General features: G+C 51.3%; 1 protein-coding gene and 1 pseudogene across 5 annotated transcripts; one reads left to right on the top strand and one right to left on the bottom strand.

Annotated features, from left to right (window-relative positions):
- The first annotated feature begins 3,123 nt into the window (after positions 1 to 3,123).
- On the top strand, positions 3,124 to 20,381 carry MAN2B1 (mannosidase alpha class 2B member 1). 4 transcript variants are annotated; one of them, XM_081135055.1, is made up of 24 exons: positions 3,124 to 3,346; positions 4,078 to 4,180; positions 4,354 to 4,527; positions 4,884 to 5,077; positions 5,679 to 5,811; positions 6,038 to 6,183; positions 6,612 to 6,728; positions 12,385 to 12,470; positions 12,548 to 12,668; positions 12,748 to 12,826; positions 13,029 to 13,138; positions 13,519 to 13,626; positions 13,911 to 14,027; positions 14,670 to 14,861; positions 15,609 to 15,706; positions 15,789 to 15,906; positions 17,044 to 17,162; positions 17,252 to 17,353; positions 17,550 to 17,637; positions 17,819 to 17,899; positions 18,304 to 18,531; positions 19,006 to 19,161; positions 19,311 to 19,413; positions 20,143 to 20,381. In XM_081135055.1, exons 1-24 carry the CDS (start codon positions 3,188 to 3,190, stop codon positions 20,250 to 20,252), a joined length of 3,042 nt encoding a protein of 1,013 aa, XP_080991181.1. In that variant the 5' UTR covers positions 3,124 to 3,187; the 3' UTR covers positions 20,253 to 20,381. The 4 variants fall into 4 exon arrangements, with proteins under 4 accessions (XP_080991181.1, XP_080991182.1, XP_080991183.1 ...); XM_081135056.1 differs by having other exon boundaries at positions 12,388 to 12,470; XM_081135057.1 differs by lacking the exon at positions 4,078 to 4,180 and having other exon boundaries at positions 3,167 to 3,346.
- A 2,151-nt stretch (positions 20,382 to 22,532) lies between these two features.
- On the bottom strand, positions 22,533 to 23,755 carry LOC308556320 (large ribosomal subunit protein eL15 pseudogene; annotated as a pseudogene). The gene is made up of 2 exons: positions 23,747 to 23,755; positions 22,533 to 23,173 (listed from the first exon to the last, which is right to left on the bottom strand). The product of its transcript is annotated as a large ribosomal subunit protein eL15 pseudogene (transcript).
- Positions 23,756 to 24,087: the final 332 nt, after the last annotated feature.

Below are 24,087 nucleotides of genomic sequence, written 5' to 3' on the forward strand. Positions count from 1 at the left end.
CAAAATACTGGTCCAACAGATTCAAGCCCTTAGAATCTCCCAGGCCAGCTTGCCATTTAATTCAGGTATTTTAATAACCCCAGAAGGCATGTGCAAAAACTGCAAAAGAAGCCAGTGCCCCTTGGATTTTGGTCCCAATTGTGGAAGGGAGCAGAAATCAGATACACCTTGATAGAACAGTAATGATTGGCAGTGACTACAGCACTCCTGCCGGTGGAGCCTCTTATAAAAGAGCAGCCAGTTACAGTAAGAACTTCCCTTCCCATCAAGGGGTGGGTAGACAACATGATCCACTGACTTGCTTCTGCCATGATTGGATTCCAATGCTGACTGCATGGCATACCTACCTATAGCAGAGTACTTTGTCTAATAGCCCTTTGTCTCTAGAGCTGCAGCAATTATTAGGTTCTGTTAAATATACAGACCCTCCAAATGCTCCTATCCCTGGGTCAGACCCTGCAACCTGAGAAGAAGAAATAGGGGAAGTTCTTGCTGGCACTTGGTATATTAATATCTCTAGCTAGGGTAATTCATCTACCTTGACTGCAGTTGCCATTCAGTTGTCCATTGACACTGGATGGAAACAGGAACAAACCACAATAGTCAGTGGGCAGAATTAAAAGCTGTGTGGTTGGCATCACACATGAACCTTGGCCACTGATCCTGTGTACTGACTGTTGGCCATTTTAAGGGAATTGACTTTATGGCTTAGACAATGGAAATGGAGGAGTGGATGATTATGAACAAACCTTTCTGGGGACAAGAGATATGGAAAGATATTTGGGTTTGCTAACAAGAGCCCAGGGTAGACCTTGGTATCTTTCATGTCCCTGCCCATAAGGGATCTATATCTCCAGGTAACCAGGAAGCTGATGCCTTGGCAAAAATACATGCTTTAGCAACTGACCTATCAGTTGACACTGTAGATTGGGTGCACCAGAAGAGCGGGCCTGGTAGTGCCCAAATAGGATGGCTCATAGCTAAGGAGGCAGGGCTACTTTTAACATACAGTGACCTGGTCAATACAGTTATTGAATGCAGGTTCCATCTCCTGTATAACCCACAGGCAGCTGGATTTGTTAGAATGGAAAAATGGGTCCTTAACAGATAAAATTACTGGAAAACCAACTTTGACCAGGTATATGAAGGTGTTTCCCAAATGTAAATACACTTAAATGACCAACCTGTGAGGCCTATTGCCCCATATGCCAGGCTGGGAACTCAGATGAGCCACCTAATATGGTAAAGGTATGAGAAACAAAGGACACAGTAATAATCCTGACATATGCCATGGACCAGTGGACCATGATATTGAGGACACCAGGCCCTGTTTTCCCTGAGAGCCGACCGTATACTGGAATCTGCAATGGGATGTTATGCTGGGATGGGTCAGTTACTTCATGTTCCATTGGGGGGAGGAACTGCTGAGTCTCCCATAGGACCCTGTCATCCTAATGTAGTCGGGACCCATGGAGACAAGGCTATACGTGGGCTGGTACATGCACCACTGGAAGAGGGGAGAAGGTAGGGGTCTTGATCTGATATATTACTCTCCCAGTTCTTATACAGAGAGCACCACGTTTCTTCCTAACCGACAAATACGATTTAAAGCCTGGCCAGGTTCCAAATACTACAGCTACATTAACATCTAAAGATCAGGGAATAAGTGTAATTCTCATAGATCTCCCAATTCAAGTCTCTACTAAATATTTGTCTTCCTGACCTTAAACTTCATGCTGTTCCTGTAGCATTCAGTTACAGGGATATGGGTGTGTGTTGGGGAGGGAGGGCAGTGCCATTATCCAAACTGGATGTGTTATTATACCAGATGAATCTGCTAATAGTTCTTTGTTAGCCCATATGTAAACTCATTAAATGCCTTAAATGACCTGGTCCCAAGCCTAGGTGACTTACTAACCCACTGGTTTGGGTCTCCGGGAGGGGAGGGGGCGAGAGGCATGATGGAAAAAGTCATTAATACTTGGACTGCTGCTTTTGTCTCTTGTATGTGTCTGTACTCTTGCTGCAGACTGTGTCTCTAATGAGGTCAATTGGCAACTAAAAGAGCCACTTTCCTGCTACTAGAACCCCTTGCTGACTACTCAGGGCTCCTTGGGGAAGAGGGGGTCATGTGAGATAGTAAGAGCTGGTCATGAGGGGTAGAGTGTGTAGGAGAGACTGATCCATGATGTGATTGCTGCTGGACCCTAGAGCTGGAACTGGGCCAGAAGGGGGAGATTGCTTACTGTAAAACTCCCTTAGATACTGTCTGATCATACTTGATGTTCATTCTGACATAAATCAATATCCCTCTCTTGCCTCTGCAACAACCTGTTCCATGAACAGGTTGTTGTCCTGACCTGTACAAGCATGTGAAGTAACTTCCATACCTGGTAGCATTCATGTACTACAGCCCATGACTGTTCCCCCCTCCCCCTATATAATTCCTTGGCATTTGCCAAGCGGCACAGGGATCCATTTCCTCTTGCAGCCACCCAAGACGTTTCTCCTATTAAGTTTCCTTAATAAGCTCCATTAATTATCAGACAGGAATAAGCAGCCTTGTTCTTTGTCTTTCCCTGCCCTCTGCTTATAGAGATAAGATTTTTAGTCTCGCGGGGCCGGGTGTGGCTCAGCGGTTGAGCATCGACCCATGATCCAGGAGATCGCGGTTGGATTCCCTGTCAAGGCACATACCGGGTTGTGGGCTGGATTCCCGGTGGGGCCGTGCAGGAGGCAGCCGATCAATGACTCTCTCGTCATTGATGTTTCTATCTCTCTCTCTCTCTCTCTCTCTCTCTCTTCCTCTCTCTGAAATCAATAAAGATATATTTAAAAAAAAAAAAAGGACCCCATGCACATCCTACCTTCTAGGCAACCTGGCACCGGTAGGAAAACCTGAGACCTCTTCGTTCATGGAGACAAAGGGGCACTCCAAGTCCACACGAAGGTGGGGAAACACTAAAGGCTCCTCTGGCCGAACCACCGCCTGGAGGGTGGGACAGGGCTATTGCCCCCTGGAGTAGGCGGAACTATGGCCTCAGTCCAATAACTTGCCGAGTTGCGCCCTAGCACCGCCCCCACGAGGCCCATTGGCCAGGCCGGGGTCTGGGGGCGGGGCCTCGCTAGGCCTTACCCTGGCCGGGAACTCGCTGGAGGCAGGGCAGACGGCTGCGGCGGTGCAGCCATGGGAGCCGAGGCGCGGCCTTTGGGGGTGCGCGCTGGCGGCGCCCGGAATGTACCAGGGTCCTGGACAAACTCCCGCGCGCTGCGGCCACAGCTCCCACCTCTCTCCTTCATTCTTTTGTTTTTGGCTGCGCCCAGCGCTCGGGCCGCAGGATACGAGGTGAGCGGGGGCCGGGAACGGAAATGTCCAAGAGCCCGAGGGAAGCCCTGAGTCGAGTCCGGAGGTGTGGGTGGGTCTGTTGTGTGGGTGCCTAGTGAATGGCTGCTAATATGACGGAGTGGTCTGAGTGCGTGCTTTGTGTCAGTGAGAGGTCTGCCGCTGCGCGTCTGAGGCTGCCTGTACCTGCCACCATGCTTCTGTGGGTGGGCTTGTCTGAACTTTGCATGCATTGAACTGTGTGATTGGGCAGGTGTGTGTGTAGGGCGCGGGGGGGGGGGCTTGGGGGCGAGGGGGGAGGGAGTGCTGGTTGAAAACTGGAACTCTGGAGTCAGCCGGCCTGGAGTTCCAGCCTGGCTCCTCCACTTCCTGGCTGCGTGACTGTCACTACACTTCTCTGACCTCAGTGCTCTCATCTGAAATCTGGAGATAATATTCTCCCCATCCCACAAGGTGGCTGCTTGGTATTTACAAATGCTTAATAAACATTAGCTACTATTATTTTCCCAGGGTGTGAATGAGAGCTGCCCTGAGAAATTGTGCCACTAGGGAGTTGTATCTGTGAGCGCAACTATGTCTGTGTCCTCCCTGGGAGGGCCTGGCAGGACCTCTGAGAGTCACCTCTAGATCAAGACTTACTTTGTGCCCTCCACCCCTACTCCCATCTCAGCCTGCCTCTTAACCTTGGTATAAGTGACAGGGTGTGTGAGTGTGCATTTGGGGTCCCTATGCAGACATGCCCCACAGTGCAACCAGACATGCTCAACGTGCACCTGGTGGCCCACACACATGATGACGTGGGCTGGCTCAAGACAGTGGACCAGTACTTTTATGGCAGTGAGTAGAGGGTGGGGACTGATGCCTGGGACTCCCATGATCCCTTTAAGCTCTTCAAATCCTTTCTGGGTCCTGGATATTAGGGTGGGGGCAATGCCCAGCTTGGGGTTCTGTGTCTAGGAATATCCCCCTTGGTTTGCTAGTTCCTGATTGCTTGACCCCTGTGCCTACAGTCAACAATAACATCCAACATGCGGGTGTTCAGTACATCCTAGACTCTGTCATCTCTTCCCTGCTGGCGGAGCCCACCCGTCGCTTCATCTATGTGGAGATGGCCTTCTTCTCCCGTTGGTGGAATCAACAGACAAATGCAACACAGGATGTCGTGCGGAACCTGGTGCGCCAGGGTGAGCTGCCCCAAGGAAGTGAAAAGAGGAAGCCCAACTTAGCTTCTGTTTTTGCCACCCTAGCTTCTGAGATTTTGTCATGCTATGTGCAGACTGAATGTGCATGTGACTGCCTGCCTGCAATTTCCTTTTGCTTGTAGAACTCTTATGCATCCTTCAAGGCCCTATCTCCAATGGATCCTCTGGGAAGCCTGCCATGCAGAGGGCCCTCTGTTTCATATCTGGCTACAATGGCCTGGGAGAGACCCCTCTTCTCCTTATAGGCCTGGGCATGCAGGCGGGTCTTATCTGCATTGTCAATCCCGGCCCCACTCTGGCGCTGACAACCTACCTGGATTTTGCTTCTCCTGGCACAGGGCGTCTGGAGTTTGCCAATGGTGGCTGGGTGATGAACGACGAGGCGGCCACCCACTACGGAGCCATCATAGACCAGATGACCTTAGGGCTGCGCTTCCTGGAAGACACATTTGGCAAGAATGGGCGCCCCCGTGTGGCCTGGCACATTGACCCCTTTGGCCATTCTCGAGAGCAGGCCTCACTGTTTGCGCAGGTGCTTTCACCATCTCTCTTGGGCCCTCTCCTTCACTCGTGTTGACTCCCCCCAGGGCCACTCAAACCTCATCCATCCTCACAAGCTCACAGGGGACCTGTCCCTTTGAACTCCTGAGACCCTGCCTCTGGAGTCCCACTCCTTTTCCTCCCTGGCCTTGTCCCCTCTGCCCCAGCCCAGGCTGACCACTCCCCTACAACTGGCCACTCCTGCCCCATTTGCTAGGATCCTGGCTCCTCCCAAGCCAGGTGGCAGGGGGAGGACTGCCCTGTTTTGCAAGAGGCTTCTTGACTAGTGCCATAGCCCCTTCCATCCTCAGCCTGCAGAAGGGGGAATCTTTTTTTGATTCAGGCTCCCTTTCTGGAAGGTGGAGGTGGGTTCTAGCATTGGACTCACCCATTCTCATCTCTCTCAGGGTACATTCTAACCCTTCCCTAAGTTTCCATATGCACCAGAGGACTCCCTGGTTTTAGACCTGTTTTTTTTTCCTGTGCCCTGACCCATACCTTTCATGCTGAGGGGTCTGGTGGGTGGTGGTGGGAAGGCCGGGCACTTAGTCATCCTGCCCCCCATTCCTGTTCTTATCCTCCAACACTCCCAGATGGGCTTTGATGGCTTCTTCTTTGGACGCCTGGATTATCAAGATAAGTGGGAGCGGGAGAAGAAGCTTGAGATGGAGCAGGTGTGGCGGGCCAGTGCCAGCCTGAAGCCCCCTGCCGCCGACCTCTTCACCAGTAAGGGGGTATATAGATGGGGGCAGGGCTGGCTCCAAAGGCATGGTTTATACTCTGCTGTCATAATCTTGAAATTTTTAATTATTTACCATCAAGGGCCCAGCATTTGTAGTTTGCACTGGGCCCCTGCAAATTCTCAAGTCCGACTTGGGTGGGGCATGGCAGACTTTGACTCCAGGGCAGGTCTGGGGTGCTAGACTACCCCCTGAGCCTGGTGTGGCCACAGGTGTGCTCCCCAACATGTACAACCCACCATCGAACCTGTGCTGGGACGTCCTGTGTGCTGACAAACCCATTGTGGATGACCCCCGCAGCCCTGAGTACAACGCCAAAGGACTGGTTGATTACTTCCTCCAGTTAGCCACAGCCCAGGTAACCTCAGTGTCCAGAACCAGGAAAACTGGTGTACATAATGCATTAGGCCCTTCTCACAGCCCAGGAATTGATTCCCTAACACCTCTTTATACCCTCAGAAGAAGGTAATCTGTTCACCCTCACCATGCCCTCCTTCTGGATTTGCATATTCCTGATTAGAAGCCTGCGGACCCCTTCACCACCACACACACTCACCATGGTCATGGAACAGCATACTTTCATCTGTGTGGCAGGCCCAAGAGAATTACTCAATAACTTGTGGCTATTTTTATTAATGACCCTATGTTCCCATGTGACACACTTCTGCATACCCCTCCCCCCATGCTACTGTGCATTCACAATTGACCACATATATACCAAGACACAGCTGTACATAGGGGTGGCCAGGACACTCTGACCTGAAGACACCCCCATTTCATCTGCAGGGCAAGTTCTACCGCACCAACCACACTGTGATGACCATGGGCTCGGACTTCCAATATGAGAATGCCAACATGTGGTTCAAGAACCTTGACAAGCTAATCCAGCTGGTCAATGCCCAGGTGAGTATATGTGCTTATATGTGCGTATATGTGCTTATATCCCTGGGCCTTTGGTCAGATGAGTAGCTATGGGTGATTTCTTAGTTTTTTCTTATTCCTATAACTATCTAATCACCAGAAACGTAACGGCTCCAAATGGAAATATATTACCTTATAGTTCTGTAGGTCAGAAGTCCAACATGGGTCTCACAGGGCTAAAATCAACATGTCGGCAGGGCTGCGTTCCTTCTGGAAGCCCTAGGGGAAAGTTTCCTTGCCTTGTTCATCTTCTAGAGGGCACCCACCTTCCTTGGCCCATGGCCCCCTTCCTCCATCTTTTAATTTATTTTTAAAATATCTTTATTGATTTGAGAGAGATAGAAACATCAATGATGAGAGAGTCATTGATCGGATGCCTCCTGCACGCCCCGCACTGGGGATCAAACCTGCAACCTGGGCATGTGCCCTGACCTGGAATTGAACAGTGACTTCCTGGTTCATAGGTTGATGCTCAACCACTGAGCCATGCTGGCTGGGCCCCCTTCCTCCATCGTAAAGCCCAATCCTGCTTTCACTGTCACATCTCTTTCTCTCACTCTCACCTCTTCCTCTTCCTTATTCCACTTTTAAAGACCCTTGTGATTACATTGGGGTCACCCACATAATCCAGGATAATCTCTGTTTTAAGGTAATCTGATTAGCAACTTTAATTCCATCTGCAAACTTAATTCCTGTTTGCCATGCCACAGGCTCTGGATATTAGGACATGGACATTTTTGGTGGCCATTATTCTGCCTACCATGGATGTGTTGGTGTGTTCCTTGTAAGTGGCCTATGGCCTGTGGCTGTGTGGGCAGGCAGGCACTCTTACATCAGCACAGAACCTGCCTCCCCTCTTTCATCTAAGACAACCCTTCCCATCACTTTCGTCCTCAGAGTTGTCTTCCAGCACCATCTCCATGTCCTCACTTTCCACTTGCTCCCTGCACTGCTGTTGCACCAAAACAGGCCTCAGCAACATCACCAAGGGCTTCCAGAAGATATTTCTCACTATTCCCTATGCCCCTAAGGAGGCTTGAACAACCTGATTACTCCCTCCTGCAAATGCCATGTTCCTGGGCTGTCAGGACGTCCAGGAATTTTTTTGTTTTTTTTAAATTTATTCATCTTTATTGTTGAAAGTATTACAGATATCCCCCCCCTTTTTCCCCATTGGTTCCCCTCCACCCCACATTTGCCCCTCTCCCAGGCCTGTACCCACAATATTGTCTGTGTCCATGGGTTATGCATATATGCATAAAAGTTCTTTGATTAATCTCTCCCCACCCACTCCCCCACCTCTGCCTTCCCACTGAAATTCATCAGTCTGTTCCTTGCTTCTATGTCTCTGGATCTATTTTGTTTCTCAGTCTATTTTGTTTATTAGATTCCACATATGAGTGAAATCATGCAAAACTGAATCAGGAAGAATCAGAAAACCTGAATAGTCCAATAACAACTGATGAAATCGAAGCAGTAGGAAAAAAAGATCCCAGCAAACAAAAGCCCTGGTCTGGGCAGCTTCACAGGGTAGCTTTTCAAGTCTTTAAGTTGGAGGGTTAGATAGTTTACTAAAAATTTTTCTTGCTTTTTGAGGTAGGCCTCCAGCACTATGAACTTCCCTTTTAGGACTGCTTTCACTGTGTCCCATAGATTTTGGATTGTTTCCCAAAACAAATTTTCATTTGTTTCCAGGAAGTTTTTGATTTCTTTCTTGATCTTATTGGTAACCCATTCATTGTTTAATAACATGTTATTTAGCCTCCCTGTGTTTGAATGTTTTTGAGTGTTTTTACTCTAGTTGATTTCTAATTTCTTGCCCTTCTGATCTGAGATGCTTGATGTGATTTCAGTCTTCTTGAACTTGTAGAGACTGGTTTTGTGTCCTAACATGTGTTCTATCTTTGAGAATGACTGATGCGTACTTGAGAGGAATGTACATTCTGCAGCTTTGGGGTGAAATGTTCTGTAAATATCAATTAAATCCATCTGATCTAGTGTACCATTTAGTCACTGTTTCTGTGTTGACTTTTTGTCTGGAAGATCTACCCAGTGAAGTCAGTGGGGTGTTAAAGTCTACAACCATGACTGTATTGCTGTTGATCTCTCCCTTAAAGTCCTTAAGGTTATTATTGATAGGTCCTTATTTATTGCCATTTTAATTCTTTATGCCTATGTTTCTCTCTCTATTTCTTCCTATTACTGCAGTCCCTTTAACATTTCCTGCAATGCTGGTTTGGTGGTGATAAACTCCTTTAGCCTTCTTTTGTCTGGGAAGCTCTTTATTTCACCATCTCTTTTGAATGATAGCCTTGCTGGATAGAGTAGTCTTGGTTTCAGATCCTTGTTTTGCATTACCTTGAATACTTCATGCCATTCCCTTCTGGGCTGTAGAATTTCTGATGAGAAGTCAGCTGACAGCCTTATGGGAGCTTCTTTGTAGGTAACAGATTGCCTTTCTCTTGGTGCCTTTAAGATTCTCTCTTTGTCTTGAATTTTTGGCATTTTAATTATGATCTGCATGGGCGTGGGCCTCTTTGGGTTCTTGCTTGGGACTCTCTGTGCCTCCTGAACTTGTGTGACTTTTTCCTTGACCAGGTTAGGGAAGTTTTCTGCCATTATTTCTACAAACAGTTTCTCTAACCCTTGCTTACTTTCCACCTCTTCTGGCACTCCTATGATGTGGATATTGTTATGTTTCATGTTGTCCCACAGCTCCCTTGGACTTCCCTATTTTTTAATTGTTTTTTCTTTTTGGATCTCTGATTGAGTGATTTTTTTTCTACCCTGTCTTCTAATTCACTGATCTGATCCTCAGCTTCCTCTAATCTGCTGTTTATTACTTCCAATATATTCTTTATTTCTCCTATGTCATTTTTAATTCCCTTCATAGTTTCCATATCTTTTTTCATGCTGTTGAGCATCCTTACAATCAGTATTCTGAGCTCTATATCTGATAGGTTGCTTATCTCCATTTCATTTAGCTCTTTTTCTGGAGACTTCTCTTGTTCTTTCATTTGGGGCTTGTTTTTTGGTCTCCCCATTTTGGCTGCCTATTTGGGTTTGTTTTTATGTATTAAGTAGACCTGCTAGGACTCTCAATCTTTTTTGGACGATCTCTGGTGCAGGCCAATGTCAGATGCTGTTTGTGATTGGTCTTGAGTACCCTGTTTGGAGCTGTCAACAACCCACGGATTGAGGTCCCCTCTGTTGGGGCTGGGTGCCATTGGAAAGGACAGGACCAAGATGCACACCAAAGTCTGCTTTTACAAGGCCTGGGTCCAGAAGCAGATCAGGCAAATACTCAAAGCATTCTGAAGTCTGCCTCTACCTGCCAGCTGATTAATCTGATTCTCTTAATGAGCCTCAGGCTGTAGAAACTCCATGGGTAGGGCAAGAGGCTTTCCAACAGGGCGGGACAATTGCTTCCCCCTCAGGCAAAAGCTGCTTGGGTGGTAAATGTCTGCTTCTGCAGTATGGGGGAATGACTCGGCATAGGAATCCAAAGGGGTGTCCTCTGAGCTCTCTCTCCAGAACCCACAACCCTATATTCTCCTCACATAGCTCCAGTCCTCTCTTCTCTCTTTCTGCTGGAGCCCAATGTGAGTGTCTGCACACAAAACTTTGTGTGTTGGCTTTTTAAGAGGGTGCCTGCATTTCCAGCCATCTCTTCCTGGCAGACAGAAACCTGGCTGCTTTTCACAGCCAGATGTTATGTGGGCACCTTTCTCAGTTCTGGTGCTCTGGGCTGGGAAGTCCAGCCTGAGGTTTAGGCCCCAGAGTCCTTAGTGGGAACCCCCTACAGCTGGGATATCCTTCCGGACCTTCAGCTGCTGCCTGTGGGAGCCCAGCCAGTTCTCTAATGCCTCTGGACTTTCTACCAGTCTCTATGTGTTCTCCACTTTTCCTCCTTGGTTATGAGGGTGCTCTCCAGCTCTTTTTTTAGTAGTTGATTATTCAGGATGGTTTTTCTATGTTTTAGTTGTAATTCCAGTTTGGTCCTAGCAGAGTGTCAGTGTAGCTTCCACTCAGTCTGTCGCCATCTTTAATCTCCTTTTTTTTAATATGTTTCTTTTTCACTGATTTTGGAGAGAGAAAGGAAGAGCGAGATAGAAACATTGATGAGAGAGAAACATCATCTGTCAGCTGGGTCCTGCATGCCCCCTACTGGGGATTGAGCCTGAAACCCGGGCATGTGCCCTGACTTGGAATCGAATCAGTGACCTCTCGGTTCATGGGGCGATGCTCAACCACTGAGCCACCCTGGCTGGGCATACTATCTTGGTTTTTCTCCCTCCACTGACAGCTCTTTTGCCCACTCCATTCTATTGGAGATGGGAATCTCTCAGCTCAAATCCTGACTCTGCCACTTACTGGCTCTGTGACCTTGAGAAATGTTTAGCATTCAGTGCCTTCCCATATTCTTATCTAGAAAATGGCCATAATGGTGGTACTCATCAGATAGGGCTGTGGATGAGAGTTTAATGAATTCATTTACACAGATCAGTTAGAACAGTGCTAAGTAAATAATAAGTACTATGGTTTTTGTTTATTATTATTATTTTAATATATATATTTTTTAATGTTCTTAGAGACAGGAAGAGAAAGGGAGAGAGAGAGAAAAACATCAATGATGAGAGAGTCATTGATTGGCTGCCTCCTGCACACCCGCTGCTGGTGATTGAGCCGGCAACCCGGCCATGTGCCCTGACCGGGAATCGAACCCGGATCTCCTGGATCCTAGGTCGATGCTAAAGCCCTGAGCCACACCGGCCAGGCCTTATTATTATTATTTGAGGCTGAAAACATTCTGCTTCTCCTTTAAGATACCAGGTACAATGTCTTCTCCTCCAGGAAGCTTTCATAAACCTTAGGTGGAGCTTTTGCTCTTCCTCTCTGCTCACAGCAGCCTTCACAAATACCTTTCATATCCAGGCTGATTGTAACCAGCTGCCTATCTGTTCAGTCTCTCCTTCACTTGGCTGTAAATTCTATGAGAGTGGGGCTGGCCTCTGGCTGTAGACCGTGTCAGCAATCCTGAGCATGTTCAAGAATCGAGTGATTGCTGAGTGAATACAGTGTGTATATGGGTCTGTGTATGTAACAGTGTGTATGACTGTGTGCATAGAAGTGTAGATGTATATACTCACATAAAGGCATGTGGTTCTATGCACTTCCCTTCATTCACTCAAATGAGCACCTACTTGTACAAACATCCTTTCCTCATGGAAGAGGTCACCTTGTTCCTCCACCTCCCTCAGTTGAAACTGAGCCTCCATTCATTATAAAAATTGTGTCATTTGGCAATAACCTGACAGTGCTGAGAAATGAGTATTCCTATCCTATATGTCATACTTAGTTTTTTCATGAAAGTTTTTAATAATAAAATTGAAATTATTAAAAAAGTTTAGTAAAATTTCAGACTTATTCTTGCATCACTGAAATTCTTTCCAGGCTGGTAATATTTAGGTTTGGCCAAAATGCATTTTCACACTTGGTTGTTGGTTTCATTCAAAATTTGTATTAAGAGAATCTGAATCCACTGGATGCATAAATGTATGTGTTGCCCACCCGTGGGCCCACCCCCTCAGGAAGTTGCAGGCTCCTGAGGGCTCACACATGTAACACCTTCCCCCAGCAGCAGGCCAACGGGAGCCGTGTCAATGTTCTCTACTCCACTCCGGCCTGTTACCTCTGGGAGCTGAACAAGGCCAACGTCACCTGGTATTTGGGGGGCCTGGGGAACTTGGGGGGATTGGCACACCCTGTGGGTAGTGATCCTGTCCTCAATGCCTCTGCAGGTCAGTGAAGCAGGATGACTTCTTCCCCTATGCTGATGGTCCCCACATGTTTTGGACTGGCTTCTTTTCCAGCCGGCCAGCCCTCAAACGCTATGAGCGCCTCAGCTATAACTTTCTGCAGGTGGGTGGGCGCTGGACTCAAGGGGGAGACCCAGGGGTCCCGATAGGACCCATGCCTCAACATACTCCCTACCCCCTAGGTATGCAACCAGCTGGAGGCGCTGGCAGGTCCAGCGGCCAACGTGGGACCCTATGGCTCTGGAGACAGTGCACCCCTCAGTAGGTGTCTGGTCAGTGAGGGGGTGAGGGCGGGGCTCAAGCTGGACGCCAGACCATGGCTACATCCCTGAGTCCCTTCTGAAAGCCCCTAAAAACCCTGGCGCCCCTGCACGTGACCTTTCGCATCTCCTTGAGGTCAGGGCTCAGAGTTGTGCACAGACCCAACCCAGCTCACCACTCGCGCACCACCATCTGCCTGCAGATGAGGCAATGGCTGTGCTCCAGCACCACGATGCAGTCAGTGGGACCTCCAAGCAACACGTGGCAAATGACTACGCTCGCCAGCTGGCAGCAGGCTGGGGACCCTGTGAGGTGCATGGGGTGGGGTCTGGAGCATAAGGGCGGAGACAGGGATGATCAAAGGCAGTGGGATGGAGTCTGGAAGGGCTTGTGGGTTGGGGCTTGTGGCATGAGGTGCATAGAAAGGAATGGGGCAGGACGAGGCGGCGGGGATGAGCCTGTAAGAACTAGTGGGGGGGCCTGGGATGCGGTGTGGGGAACAGAATGGGGCGGGCCTTGAGATGCAAGGGGCAGAGACTTGAGTGCAGCGAGGCTTAGAAGGGCTAGTGGGAAGGGGGGGCGCGGGGACAGAAATGGGGCAGGGCCTGGAAGGGCTTGTGGTGCCCGAGTGGGACGAGGAGGCCATGCGGTGGGCTTGCAGAGTGGACCCATGCCTTTCCGCTCCTCCCCAGGTCCTCATGAGCAATGCGCTGGCGAGGCTCAGTGGCTCCAAGGAGGAGTTCGCTTTCTGCCGCAATCTCAACATCAGCCTGTGTCCGCTCAGCCAGACTGAAAAGAGGGTGAGCCATGCTTGGGACTGGGGTGGGGTGGGGTGCGGGGCTGGGAAGTAGGTCTTGTGAGTGGGATGAGAGCTGCGAATGCCAGTGGCCAGAAGATGAGGTGGGACTGGTAGCCAAACCGTTTTGAGGGCTCCCCCTGGGCCAGATCACGTGGGGCTCAGTGAAGCTGAGACTGGACGGAGACCACTTGGGGGCTTGGATCACCCGGGTTGTTGCGGTGCATCGTGGGTGGGTTTGGAGAAGGTCTGCTGTGACTCGTGCCCACTATAATCCTCCCATCCCAGTTCCAGGTGACCATTTATAACCCCTTGGGGCGGAAAGTAAATTGGATGGTGCGGCTTCCAGTCAACAAACACGTTTTCCTTGTGAAGGATCCCAGTGGTACAGTTGTGCCCAGCGATGTGAGCCCATTTGATGAATATTCCCCCCATGAACACCCTCCTCCAATGACTACCTCCCCTCATGGATATTTCTCCCTTCCCCCCATGGACACCTCCCTTTCTTGGATACCTGCCTTCTTGGATACCTTGCCTTCATGGATACCTGCCCTGTCCATGAATACCTCCCACCCAGTACTTTCTCTTCCTTCTCTGAATCTCCCTGCTCTGCTCCTTAATATCATACCTCCTGGGAACATTCCTCTCCTGTGAGTATCTCCCTCATTTTAATATCTCTCCATGAAATATTTTTCTATTTATGGATATCCCCCTCATCCTGGAAGGCCTCTTCCCACAAATCTCTCCCTCCCCCAAGACTCTTGTCTTTCCCTCACTCCCTTGCCTCAAAGATCTCTTTCCCCACTTACTCCCTCACTTCTCTCCCCTCCCACAGACTCTCTACCCTCCAGGTGGGTTGTTTTCTGTCTACTAAATCATTTCTGCAATCTTTAACTCAGAATTCCTGTCACACACTCCCCCCCATTTCCTCTGCCCAACGCCTAAATTTCTTCTCCCCATCCTGGGACTCCTTCCCCTCCATGTATAAACACCTTTGTATGTGTACATACAGCCTTTTGACTCAGTTTCCCTTCTCCCTTTCCTGAGGTGGTGACAATGCCTAGCTCAGACAGTCAGGAGCTGCTTTTCTCAGCCTCAGTGCCTGCCCTTGGCTTCAGCATCTACTCAGTAACCCAGGTGCCTGGCCGGAGCCCAAAGGCTCACAACACCCGGCCCAGACTCCAGAAGCACTTTTCCCGTTTCAAGCCCTCATCCCGTGTCTTGACCATCCAAAATAAGGTGAGATCCCATTCAGGTCCCCTTCCCTGCCCTGGCGACAAGTTTGAGGTGTCATAGTGAGCTTCAATGACTCTGGGTCAGCAGGTCTTGGGTTCATGGTCTAGTGTCATGAGCCCCCCATTGTGTGCCCTTGAGTGAGTGACTGCCTTTGCGTTTCAATGTCCGCTGCTGGGGCCATCTTGAGGGCCTAGTGTGATCATGGGTGGCACTTGACAGATATGTCAAAGCTGATGGTGATAGGGGTTTGCAAATTAAGTAAAGGTGTGTCAGAGACCTGAGAGAGCCATGTGGCCATTTGGAGGACATTTGTGGGAAGAGGAATTCAGGCAGGAAGAGAGCAGCAGATGCAAAAACCCTAAAAGAAATTAAAATGTATAAATTTCCATGGGTCTTCAGAAATCTTGTGGACCTAGTAGCCCTGAGTCTCCCAGAACAGCTTAAGATTGGATTTAGGGGGTTGCAGCGACCTCTGGTGGCTATGAGGGGAAACAGAAGGGGGGGAAGACCAGGAAGGGGTTAGCGGCACTCAGTCCAGGAAGGCCTTGGAGGTAGTGAGAAGAGGTCAGACTAAGGATAAGGTAGAAGGTGGAGCTGTTAGGATTTGCCAGTAGGGTCAGGGATGAGGAGTGAGGAAGAGAGAGAGGAGGGGAGGGTGATTCCAGGGTTTTCTCCTGAGTCTCAGGAAGGAGGAAGCTGCCCTTGGCTGAAGGGATGGTCATTAACTTCTGTCCACACTTTTCTACCCAGTACATTTTGGCTAGGTTTGACCCTTACACGGGGCTTTTGGTGGAGATAAAGAACCTGGAGCAGAACCTCCAGCTGCCTGTTCGCCAAGCCTTCTACTGGTGAGGGAGGCCCACCAGGCCAGGGAGGGGTTGGAAGCAGAGCTGGGATCCCTTACATGACGCTCACCTGCCTTGCCCCCAGGTACAACGCCAGTACAGGCAACACCCTAAGCACCCAGGCCTCAGGTGCCTACATCTTCAGACCCAACGGACAGCAGCCACTGCTCATGAGCCACTGGGCTCAAACCCGCCTGGTGAAGGTCCGGGGCCAGGAATGATGAGTGGGCATGGGGGGGAGGGTGGAGCCTGGGAGGGTGGTATGAAATGTGCAGGGTGGGGTGGGGGGAAAATGTACATCTCCATCAGGTCACAGGGATAAGACCTGAGGGGAAGATTTGAGAATCCTTCCACAGGGCTGATCTTTATCAGCTTTTATGCTGTGGCATACAAAGCTGTTCACAGCTGCTGTGGGTGTCAGTATAATACTTAGCTTTTGAAGCTGGGTGTGGAGTGTTCCCACTTGGTCCATGAATGGGGAGAAATAGGTGGAGCTACTTGAAGAGTTCACCAAGGATGGGATTATAATTGGGGTGGATATTGGAGAGTTCACACTTGGGTAGGGTTTGGGTGATTCTCACTTAGGGTGGGTATCTGAGTATGCTCGTGCTTGTGGGGTTTCCTGGGGCTTCTTGTTGACATTTTCTCTTAGGACGGGAATGGGACAGGTAAGGGTAAGACTCACCTTTGACATGACTCCACTTGCAGTGAATGTCTTCATACCCGGGTTAGGATATAGTTTTACTATTGTAACAGAGTTATCCAAATTAACTGCCTAAAATAAGACAGGTTCTTTCCATGCAACAGATAGTCTGGCTGGGCCATCCAGGGTAGGTGGGGTGGTTCCACAGTCACCCAGGCCCCTTCTATTTCATTGCTCTGCCTTCCTCAGCATTCAGCTTCTACCTCATGATCCAAGATGGCTGCTCAAACTCCAGCCATTACATTTGCATTTGAGCTAGTGGGAGGGGCAGTAAATGTTGTTTACACCACTTTGATCACTTTCCTTTGGGCAGACCATAGTCACACAGCTACTGATAGCTTCAGGAAAGACTGGACAATACAGTCTCTACTTTAGGTAGCCACATGTCCAGCTAGCATCCTATTCTAAGGAGGAGAGATGGCGTAGAGGTGGGCAGGAAGCAAGAATTATGTGGCAGTGACTGTGGTGAGAAGTGTGGGCATCACACCTAGCCAGGTGAGGCAGATAGGTGGTGTTCTCATGCTATTAGTGGGTTTGGCCCTGATGTAGGCCTTTGTGAGGTTCACAGCAGGGGCGGACATTTGTAGGGTTCACCTCCGTTCAGGTGCAGGCTCACACCTGCCCAATGTGCCTGCAGACGGACTTGGTGCAGGAGGTGCACCAGAACTTCTCAGCCTGGTGTTCCCAGGTGGTTCGCCTGTATCCCGGACAGAGGCACCTGGAGCTGGAGTGGACGGTGGGACCAATACCTGTGGGGTGAGTGGCACAGGCTGGGACTAAGGGTAGGGGCTGGGACAGAGTGGTGGTAGGTGAGGCTCACAATTTTGTTATTCCATCGGGTATAGTGATGGCTGGGGGAAGGAAGTCATCAGTCGTTTTGACACTGGGCTGGAGACAGAAGGATACTTCTTCACCGACAGCAATGGCCGGGAGATCCTGAAGAGGAGGTGGGGGTGACTGGGGGTACCCAGGGGTGGACTGTGGTGTGTTGGGGCCCATGGGTGGTGGGTGCATCTGTTGATCCTATGAGTGTGGGTGGGAGAGTATGAAGGGGGAGTGAGGAGTGTGTGAGCAGGGGATAGGGAGCCAGGGAAGGGGAGCCAGAGCCCGGGTCTGACCAAACCCTACCACTTCTCTCCCCAGGCGGAATTATCGTCCCACCTGGAAGCTGAACCAGACTGAGCCAGTGGCAGGAAACTACTACCCAGTCAACAGTCGCATTTACATTACGGTACCCCCGCCCCTATCCTGCTCCCTACCTTTTCTGGATACTCTTCTACACAGTGGTGTCACCCCTCATTCTTAGCATCTCCCAACTGTCTTTGGCAGTGTCCGCCATGCCCTGTGTTGCCTGCCTGGGGGCCAGGGCTGGCTGGCAGTGTGCTTCCTCACTCTCACCCCTTGCCCCCCAGGATGGGAATGTGCAGCTGACAGTGCTGACTGACCGCTCCCAGGGGGGCAGCAGCCTGAGAGATGGCTCCATAGAGCTCATGGTGAGTAGTCCAGGCCCCATCTAAGGTAGGGTTCTCCCACCAGTTCCCGCCCAGGCTCTCTGCTGGACCTTAAAGCCACTTTCTCTTTCACTTTCTGCTAGTGGCACCCCTCTGTTTGGGGTTCCACTAAGTTGAGACCTTTACTCCATGCTTTTTATGCAATCCTTACTCAGGTGTCCCCTCCAGTTTCTGACATGCTCTATCCAGGCCTCCATTAGGTCTTTACTTTCCTCTGTTCTAATCCTCTGGTCGGTAGGATCCACACATCTGCTGGGGTCCCCCATACCAGACCTTCATTCTTATCTGATTACCCCAATGTTCAATTTCTCTTGAAGTTCCCACAATTTCTGGCCCCGAAATTGGCCAGAGGGGCCCTCACCCTCTCCTGGCCACTCTCCCTGCAGGTGCACCGAAGGCTGCTGAAAGATGACGCTCGTGGAGTTGGGGAGCCGCTGCTGGAGCCGGAGTCGGGGTTGTGGGTACGAGGGCGGCACCTCGTGCTGCTGGACAAGGCCCAGACCGCGGCCGTCGGGCACCGGTTGCAGGCCGAAAAGGAGCTCCTGGCCCCGCAGGTTGTGCTGGCCAGGGGCGGCGGCACCCCCTACTTCTTGGACGTCGCCCCACGCAAGCAGGTGAGGGTGGCAGGCCAGCAGAAAGAGAGGAGCCGGACGGAGCTTGAGGTGGGGGCGGGTCTCTCGGCTGAGCCGGGACCCACCTCGCGGGCCCTCAACTCTTGCTGAGGCCGCAGCCGGCTACCTTCCAGTCGCGGGGGCTGGGTTCACGCCTCGGGCCCCGCCCCTTCCCGCTGCCTCACCTCTGCCGCACCTTCTAACCTCCCACAGGCTCGGTCCTTCCCGGGCCTCGGCAGCCCCCCTCTCCGTGCGCCATCCCCACTCTCGAGTCTCAGGCCAGATCCTTTCAGACCTGCCCCCACCTAGAACCGCCGCGGTCCCCTCGTTAGCTCCGCTCTCTCGGTGCCTGGCTGAGCCCCGTCGCTCCCAGGATAAGCCCCGCCCCCGTGACCGCGGCTAAGCCCCGCCCCTCATGTCGGATCTCCGCCCTCTGGCCTCGGCTCATCCGCGCCTGGGCTCCGCCTCCTCCCGCAGTTCTCAGGCCTGCGCCGGGAGCTGCCGCGCAATGTGCACCTGCTCACGCTGGCCCGCTGGGGCCCCGAAATGCTGCTGCTGCGCTTGGAGCACCAGTTCGCCGTAGGGGAGGACATGAGTGGCAACTTGAGCTCTCCTGTTACCTTGGACTTGAGGGTGAGTAGGGCAGAGGTGGGAAGAAAACCAGAGAGAAGCAAGAGACGGGAGAGGGGAAACCCCGCTTTGAGCCCCCCCCCCCCCGCCCCTGCCCTCCTTCTCGGCCCCTCCCCCCCTCCGGCTCAGCCTGGCCCATCCACTGCCCGCAGGACATGTTCTCTGCCTTCACCATCACTGACCTTAAGGAAACCACGCTGGCTGCCAACCAGCTTCGGGCCAGTGCCTCCAGGCTCCAATGGACACCGAAGAGGGGTGAGGTCTTGCTCCTGACGCCGGGGGCTGGGGGCTGTGTGGGAGGTGTGGGAATGTTCGCCAGGACCCAGGTCCAGCTGGAGGGTCTGTGGTGGTGTTCAGATCTAGGTTAGGGGTTTAAGGGTCTTAAGTAGGTACAGGAAACTAGTGGTGGATCTTCAGTGTCTGAGGTTGGGGTGCAGTTCCCAAAACACAATTTGAGTCTATGTCAGTGTGTAGTTTGGGAGGAGGGGCATTGTTCATCAACCTTGGGGTTGGCTTGACCATCCTTGAGGTGGGGCTTGAGGGTGTGAGGGTGTGAGGGCAGTGGCCAGGCATTGGGAGGGATTTGGGGATCTGGGGGTGGTATCCAGGCCCTGGGAAGAATTGAAGAGTCTGGTAGTGTGGCCCTGGGGACAGATTTCTTTTTTTTAATATGTCTTTATTGATTTCAGAGAGAGGAAGGGAGAAAGAGAGAGAGAAACATTAATGATGAGAGTCATCATTGATCGGCTGCCTCCTGCACCCCCCACACTGGGGATCGAGCCCACAACCCAGGCATGTGCCCTGACCAGGAATCGAACACTGACCTCCTGGATCATAGGTCCATGCTCAATCACTGAGCCACGCCCAGCTTTGCCTGAGGACAGATTTGAGGGTGTATAACTGTGTCCAGGGGAAGGAGCATGGGGGTGGGGGAGTGAGGCAGAGTAAGTCGGAATCCTTCAATCTTCCCCTGTACCTCCCCAGGCCCCATACTCAAGCCCTCTCCCTTCTGGCTGGACCCTGCCAGGATCACACTGCAGCCGATGGAAATCCGTACCTTCCTGGCCACAGTACAATGGGAAAATGATGACTAGACCTGTTGGGGGGAGGCTTCCCCCTTTCCACTCTGAGCCCACTCCTACAGGGGAGAGGCAAACTTCCCCTTCTTGCTGCTGTTGCACCAGTGAAAGCCATTAAAATGCCACTACCAAGCCTTGGGTCAATGTGTGTCTCTTTTTTTTTTTTGAGGGTGAAAGAATTTATGGACCCCGAAAGGCCTGCAAAGTAGCTGAGCCTTTACCTGAGGCCTTGCTGAGAGGTCAGTTGGCTGGCTGAATCCTCACACCAGACTCTGTACTGTCCACAACTCGCCTCATCCAGTATTCGGTCCACCACCCCTGCTTCTCTTTTCCTTTCACTTAGGCCATTGTGCAGCTGTCTCGAGAAGTGACCAAGGGTGCCCTAACCAGTTTGACTCAGTGGTTAGGGCACCAGCCCACGGACTGAAGGGCCCTGGATTCGATTCCAGCCAAAGGCACGTACCTTGGTTGCAGGCTCGATCCCTGACCCGGTAGGGGCATGTGCAGGAGGCAACCAATCGATGTGTCTCTCTCACATGGATGTTCCCCCCCCCCCCCCGCCTTCCACACTCTCTGAAAAGCAATGGAAAAAATGTCCTCGGGTAAGGATTAAAAAAACACACCAAAAAACAAGTGACCAAGGACAGGCCCAGTGAACCAGACACACCCTGGGGCCTCCCAGACCTGGCCCTGAGACCAGAAATCTGGGAGGCCCTGGGGGAAGAAGTGGATTCTGATGTAGGTCCCAGTGTGGGGCCTGGGACAAGTGATTGGAGTTGTGGGCCTCTCAGGAGAGAGAGGCAGAGAGCCTGGCATACCCTCGTTCTGGTGTGCTCTGGGGTCAGTTTTGGAAGGAGACCTTTGGATGAAATAGGAGGTTTAGAGTCTAAAGGAAATGACTTCTGTGCCCAGGCCCCTTGAAGGTGCATTGAGGCCACTGAATAGTGTGCCTTAGCCCTGGTCAAGGGGGTGGGGTTTAATTGCGATGGTCGCAGCTCAGTTGGGAAGGAGAGGGCTGACCCAATGAGGAGATGGGGCAGAGCCAGGGCCAAGGGGGTTCCACCTGCAGCTCAAGGGGAGACCAGCATGTGGCTGCATGCACTCTTAGGCGGATGTGCCTCCAGAATACATTTCCAAGTCCCCTTTGGGGTGGGGGGGATAGGCAAGAGCCTAGATTGCCTAGGAACCTCTGGGGATGTACCCTGGCCCTGGATGAAGTCACTGATAGGACCTGGGTGCCAGCTGTGCCTTGAAAATTTTTCTAAGTCTTCTCCTAAAGAGATGAACTGGCGAGATCCAAGGAGGGCACTCCCTGTAGTTGCCATCCTGCATGGGGTCTAGTTGTTGGGTGCAGCTCCTGAAAACTTTTTAAAGTTTCCCTCCAGAAAGGGGAGGCAGTGGAGCCAGTCTGAGTTGTTCTTAGCATTTGTGCCAGGGCTGCCCACTATCTTGCGTTGGGCCCACCAAAATTGCTTAGAGGTATTCCTCTGGTGGCAGGGATCAGGATGGGCTGGGCTGTGCATCCCAGGGATGGTATCTTGGGCCCAAATGTACCTGTGCCATCTGAAGACTTATCCAAGTCCTCTTCCAAAGGTGGGCACTGTCCTGGGCTGGCCAAAGGGACTCATGGAGGTTGCCCTGGGTCCTTCCTCTGTTCTGCATGGGGCCTGGTGGGCTGGATACATTCCTGTAAACCTGTCTTTCCTTTGTTGATGGGGCTGGTACAGGCTAGCCAGAGAGACTCAGGGTGGGTACCAAGGCCAGGATATGGTTCTGCATGGGTCTTGGTATTGGACCCACCTGGTAGTACCTCCTGAAAATGTATCCATGTCCCCATCCAAAGGAGAAGCACTGGCCTGGTCTGGATAGGTAGATCCATGGAGGGCGCCATGGGCTCAGGTGCTGTCTTTCTTGGATTCCAGTTATTAGGGGACCCTTCTGAAAAGTTTCTATGACCTTTTGTGAAGGCCAGGACTGAACTGCAGTTGCCGGATGCACTTCCCACTCCCATATTTTTATGTTTCACTCTGGAGGGGGCAACAGGACCTAGTCATCAAGTGAGGGAGCAGGACGACTGTTCTCAGACCGGCCATGGTCACATGAGGGCCCTATGTGTCACATAGGGAAAATTTTTTCAGCTCCCCCTCTAGAGGAAGTCAGTGGCCAGGTGGTTTAGTGACCACTGTGGAGGGTGTCCTAGGTCCAGCTGCAGTCCCATGTGTACTTCTCAAAAATATTTTCTTTTGACTGTCCTAAATTGTTTATTAGGTAAGAATTTTACAAACATTATTTATATTAGGAGAGACAGTGGAGCTGGACAGTATTGTGCCTTCTCCAAGTTACACGGTGAGAACCACCAATAGCGTGATGGAATTTGTGGCTGTTTCCAAGGTCACGGGTCTTGCAGCCGGCAGATGCCAGCCCTCACATCTCCCTGTGCTTGTAAACTACTTTGGTGATCCTTTGGGTTTCAGGCTTCCATCTGATCGCTATATGGAATGGATCAATGAGGATAACCTCAAAGAATTTGTACGTGGAACTCTACTAACCCAGTAAGAAATCAGGACTCTCAGAGCCACACAGTGGCACCCAGCTCTCTCCTTGACAACAGAGGTTGTCAAAGGTTCACGCAAACTTTAGCTGGTTAACACCATGATGGACAGGCTTGCCATAGGTCGCATGCTTAGGAACTGGGTGTTTGCAGCCTCCACGGTACACACAAATCCAATATATGACATAACCTTTCTTGGCCTTGTATCCCAGCCTGCATGCTTTATCAGGCAGGAGGAGCAGAGGGCCCTGTGGAGCACCGAGAGCTGGTGGTACTTCCAGCATGGTACCCTGAGAAGAAAGCCCATTACATTGGTCTGCTTCCTCCATAGCTCCTGGATATACTTCTTTCTAAGCGCCCATCTTGGTTTACCTGATGGCTGTGGCTAGATGGTTCCAGAGAATATTTTTAAGCCCTATTGGAAGGGGGAGACTAAGCTGGGATAGCCTGGGAAACCAGTGGATGGCCCTCCAGCTCTGCCCAGTCCCATGTGCCGCTAGGTCTTTGGGGGCACCTCCTGAAAAGTGTCTAAATCCTGCTCTGGAGGAGGAGATCAGCCCTACCCATCAAGGTAGTTGCATGAACGTTGCTCAAGGCCCACCAGGCCACCCCCAGCTACTGTGGGCCAAGATACAGTGAGTGAGACCCAGAGGGGGTGATGTCTGAGGGTGCAGGTTCATTCAGGTGGTGCTGGTTGTGGGCATCATTAAGTGACTGCTTTTATATTGTGCCCCCCCCCCCCCCAAGCTGGGCAGCTGTGGGTGTGGGATGTGATCCGGCTGCCTAGCCCACGGCAGAGTTCCAGGAGTGGCAGCAATGTCATCCTGGCTGTGACACATGCCTCCTCCGAAGGGGCTTCCCTGAGATTGTTACTGCAGTATAGTGGAGCTAGGCATTTGGGAATTGCATGGGAGGGCTGACAGGCACATGGAAGTCCCCTCTGCCCACTGGGACTGACTTGGGCCATTGCAGGTGGCTGGGTCACAGTTCTCTGGGCTTGGTTGTGTTCCCACCTGGTGCCTGGTTGTCCAGAGTGCCTCCTGAGAAATTTTCTAGGTTCTCTTCTTGGAGCTGGAATCGGGGCCAGGGAGGCATGGGAACACATATTACCTGGCTGCAATCCCGAACAGGGCACTGTCTCTGGATGTGGGTCCTAAAAATTTTCCCTTCTGAAGCGGGGTCAGGGAGGTCCAGGGAGGGCACCCTAAGCCCAACTGCAGTTACACTGGGGCCTATTCTTGGACACTTGCAAACCTTTGTAAGCTTCCCCCTAGTGGCAGGGGTCATATGGGCCAAACA

This window comes from Miniopterus schreibersii (genome assembly GCF_964146895.1).
Source record: "Miniopterus schreibersii genome assembly, chromosome: 4".
Taxonomy (NCBI): domain Eukaryota; kingdom Metazoa; phylum Chordata; class Mammalia; order Chiroptera; family Miniopteridae; genus Miniopterus; species Miniopterus schreibersii.

Coding starts and splice junctions, on each gene's coding strand:
- MAN2B1 (XM_081135055.1), top strand. CDS start 3,188: ATGGGAGCCGAGGCGCGGCCTTTGGGGGTGCGCGCTGGCGGCGCCCGG. Junction 12,669..12,747: donor TCAGCTATAACTTTCTGCAG/GTGGGTGGGCGC, acceptor CCTACCCCCTAG/GTATGCAACCAGCTGGAGGC. Junction 18,532..19,005: donor ACGTCGCCCCACGCAAGCAG/GTGAGGGTGGCA, acceptor CTCCTCCCGCAG/TTCTCAGGCCTGCGCCGGGA.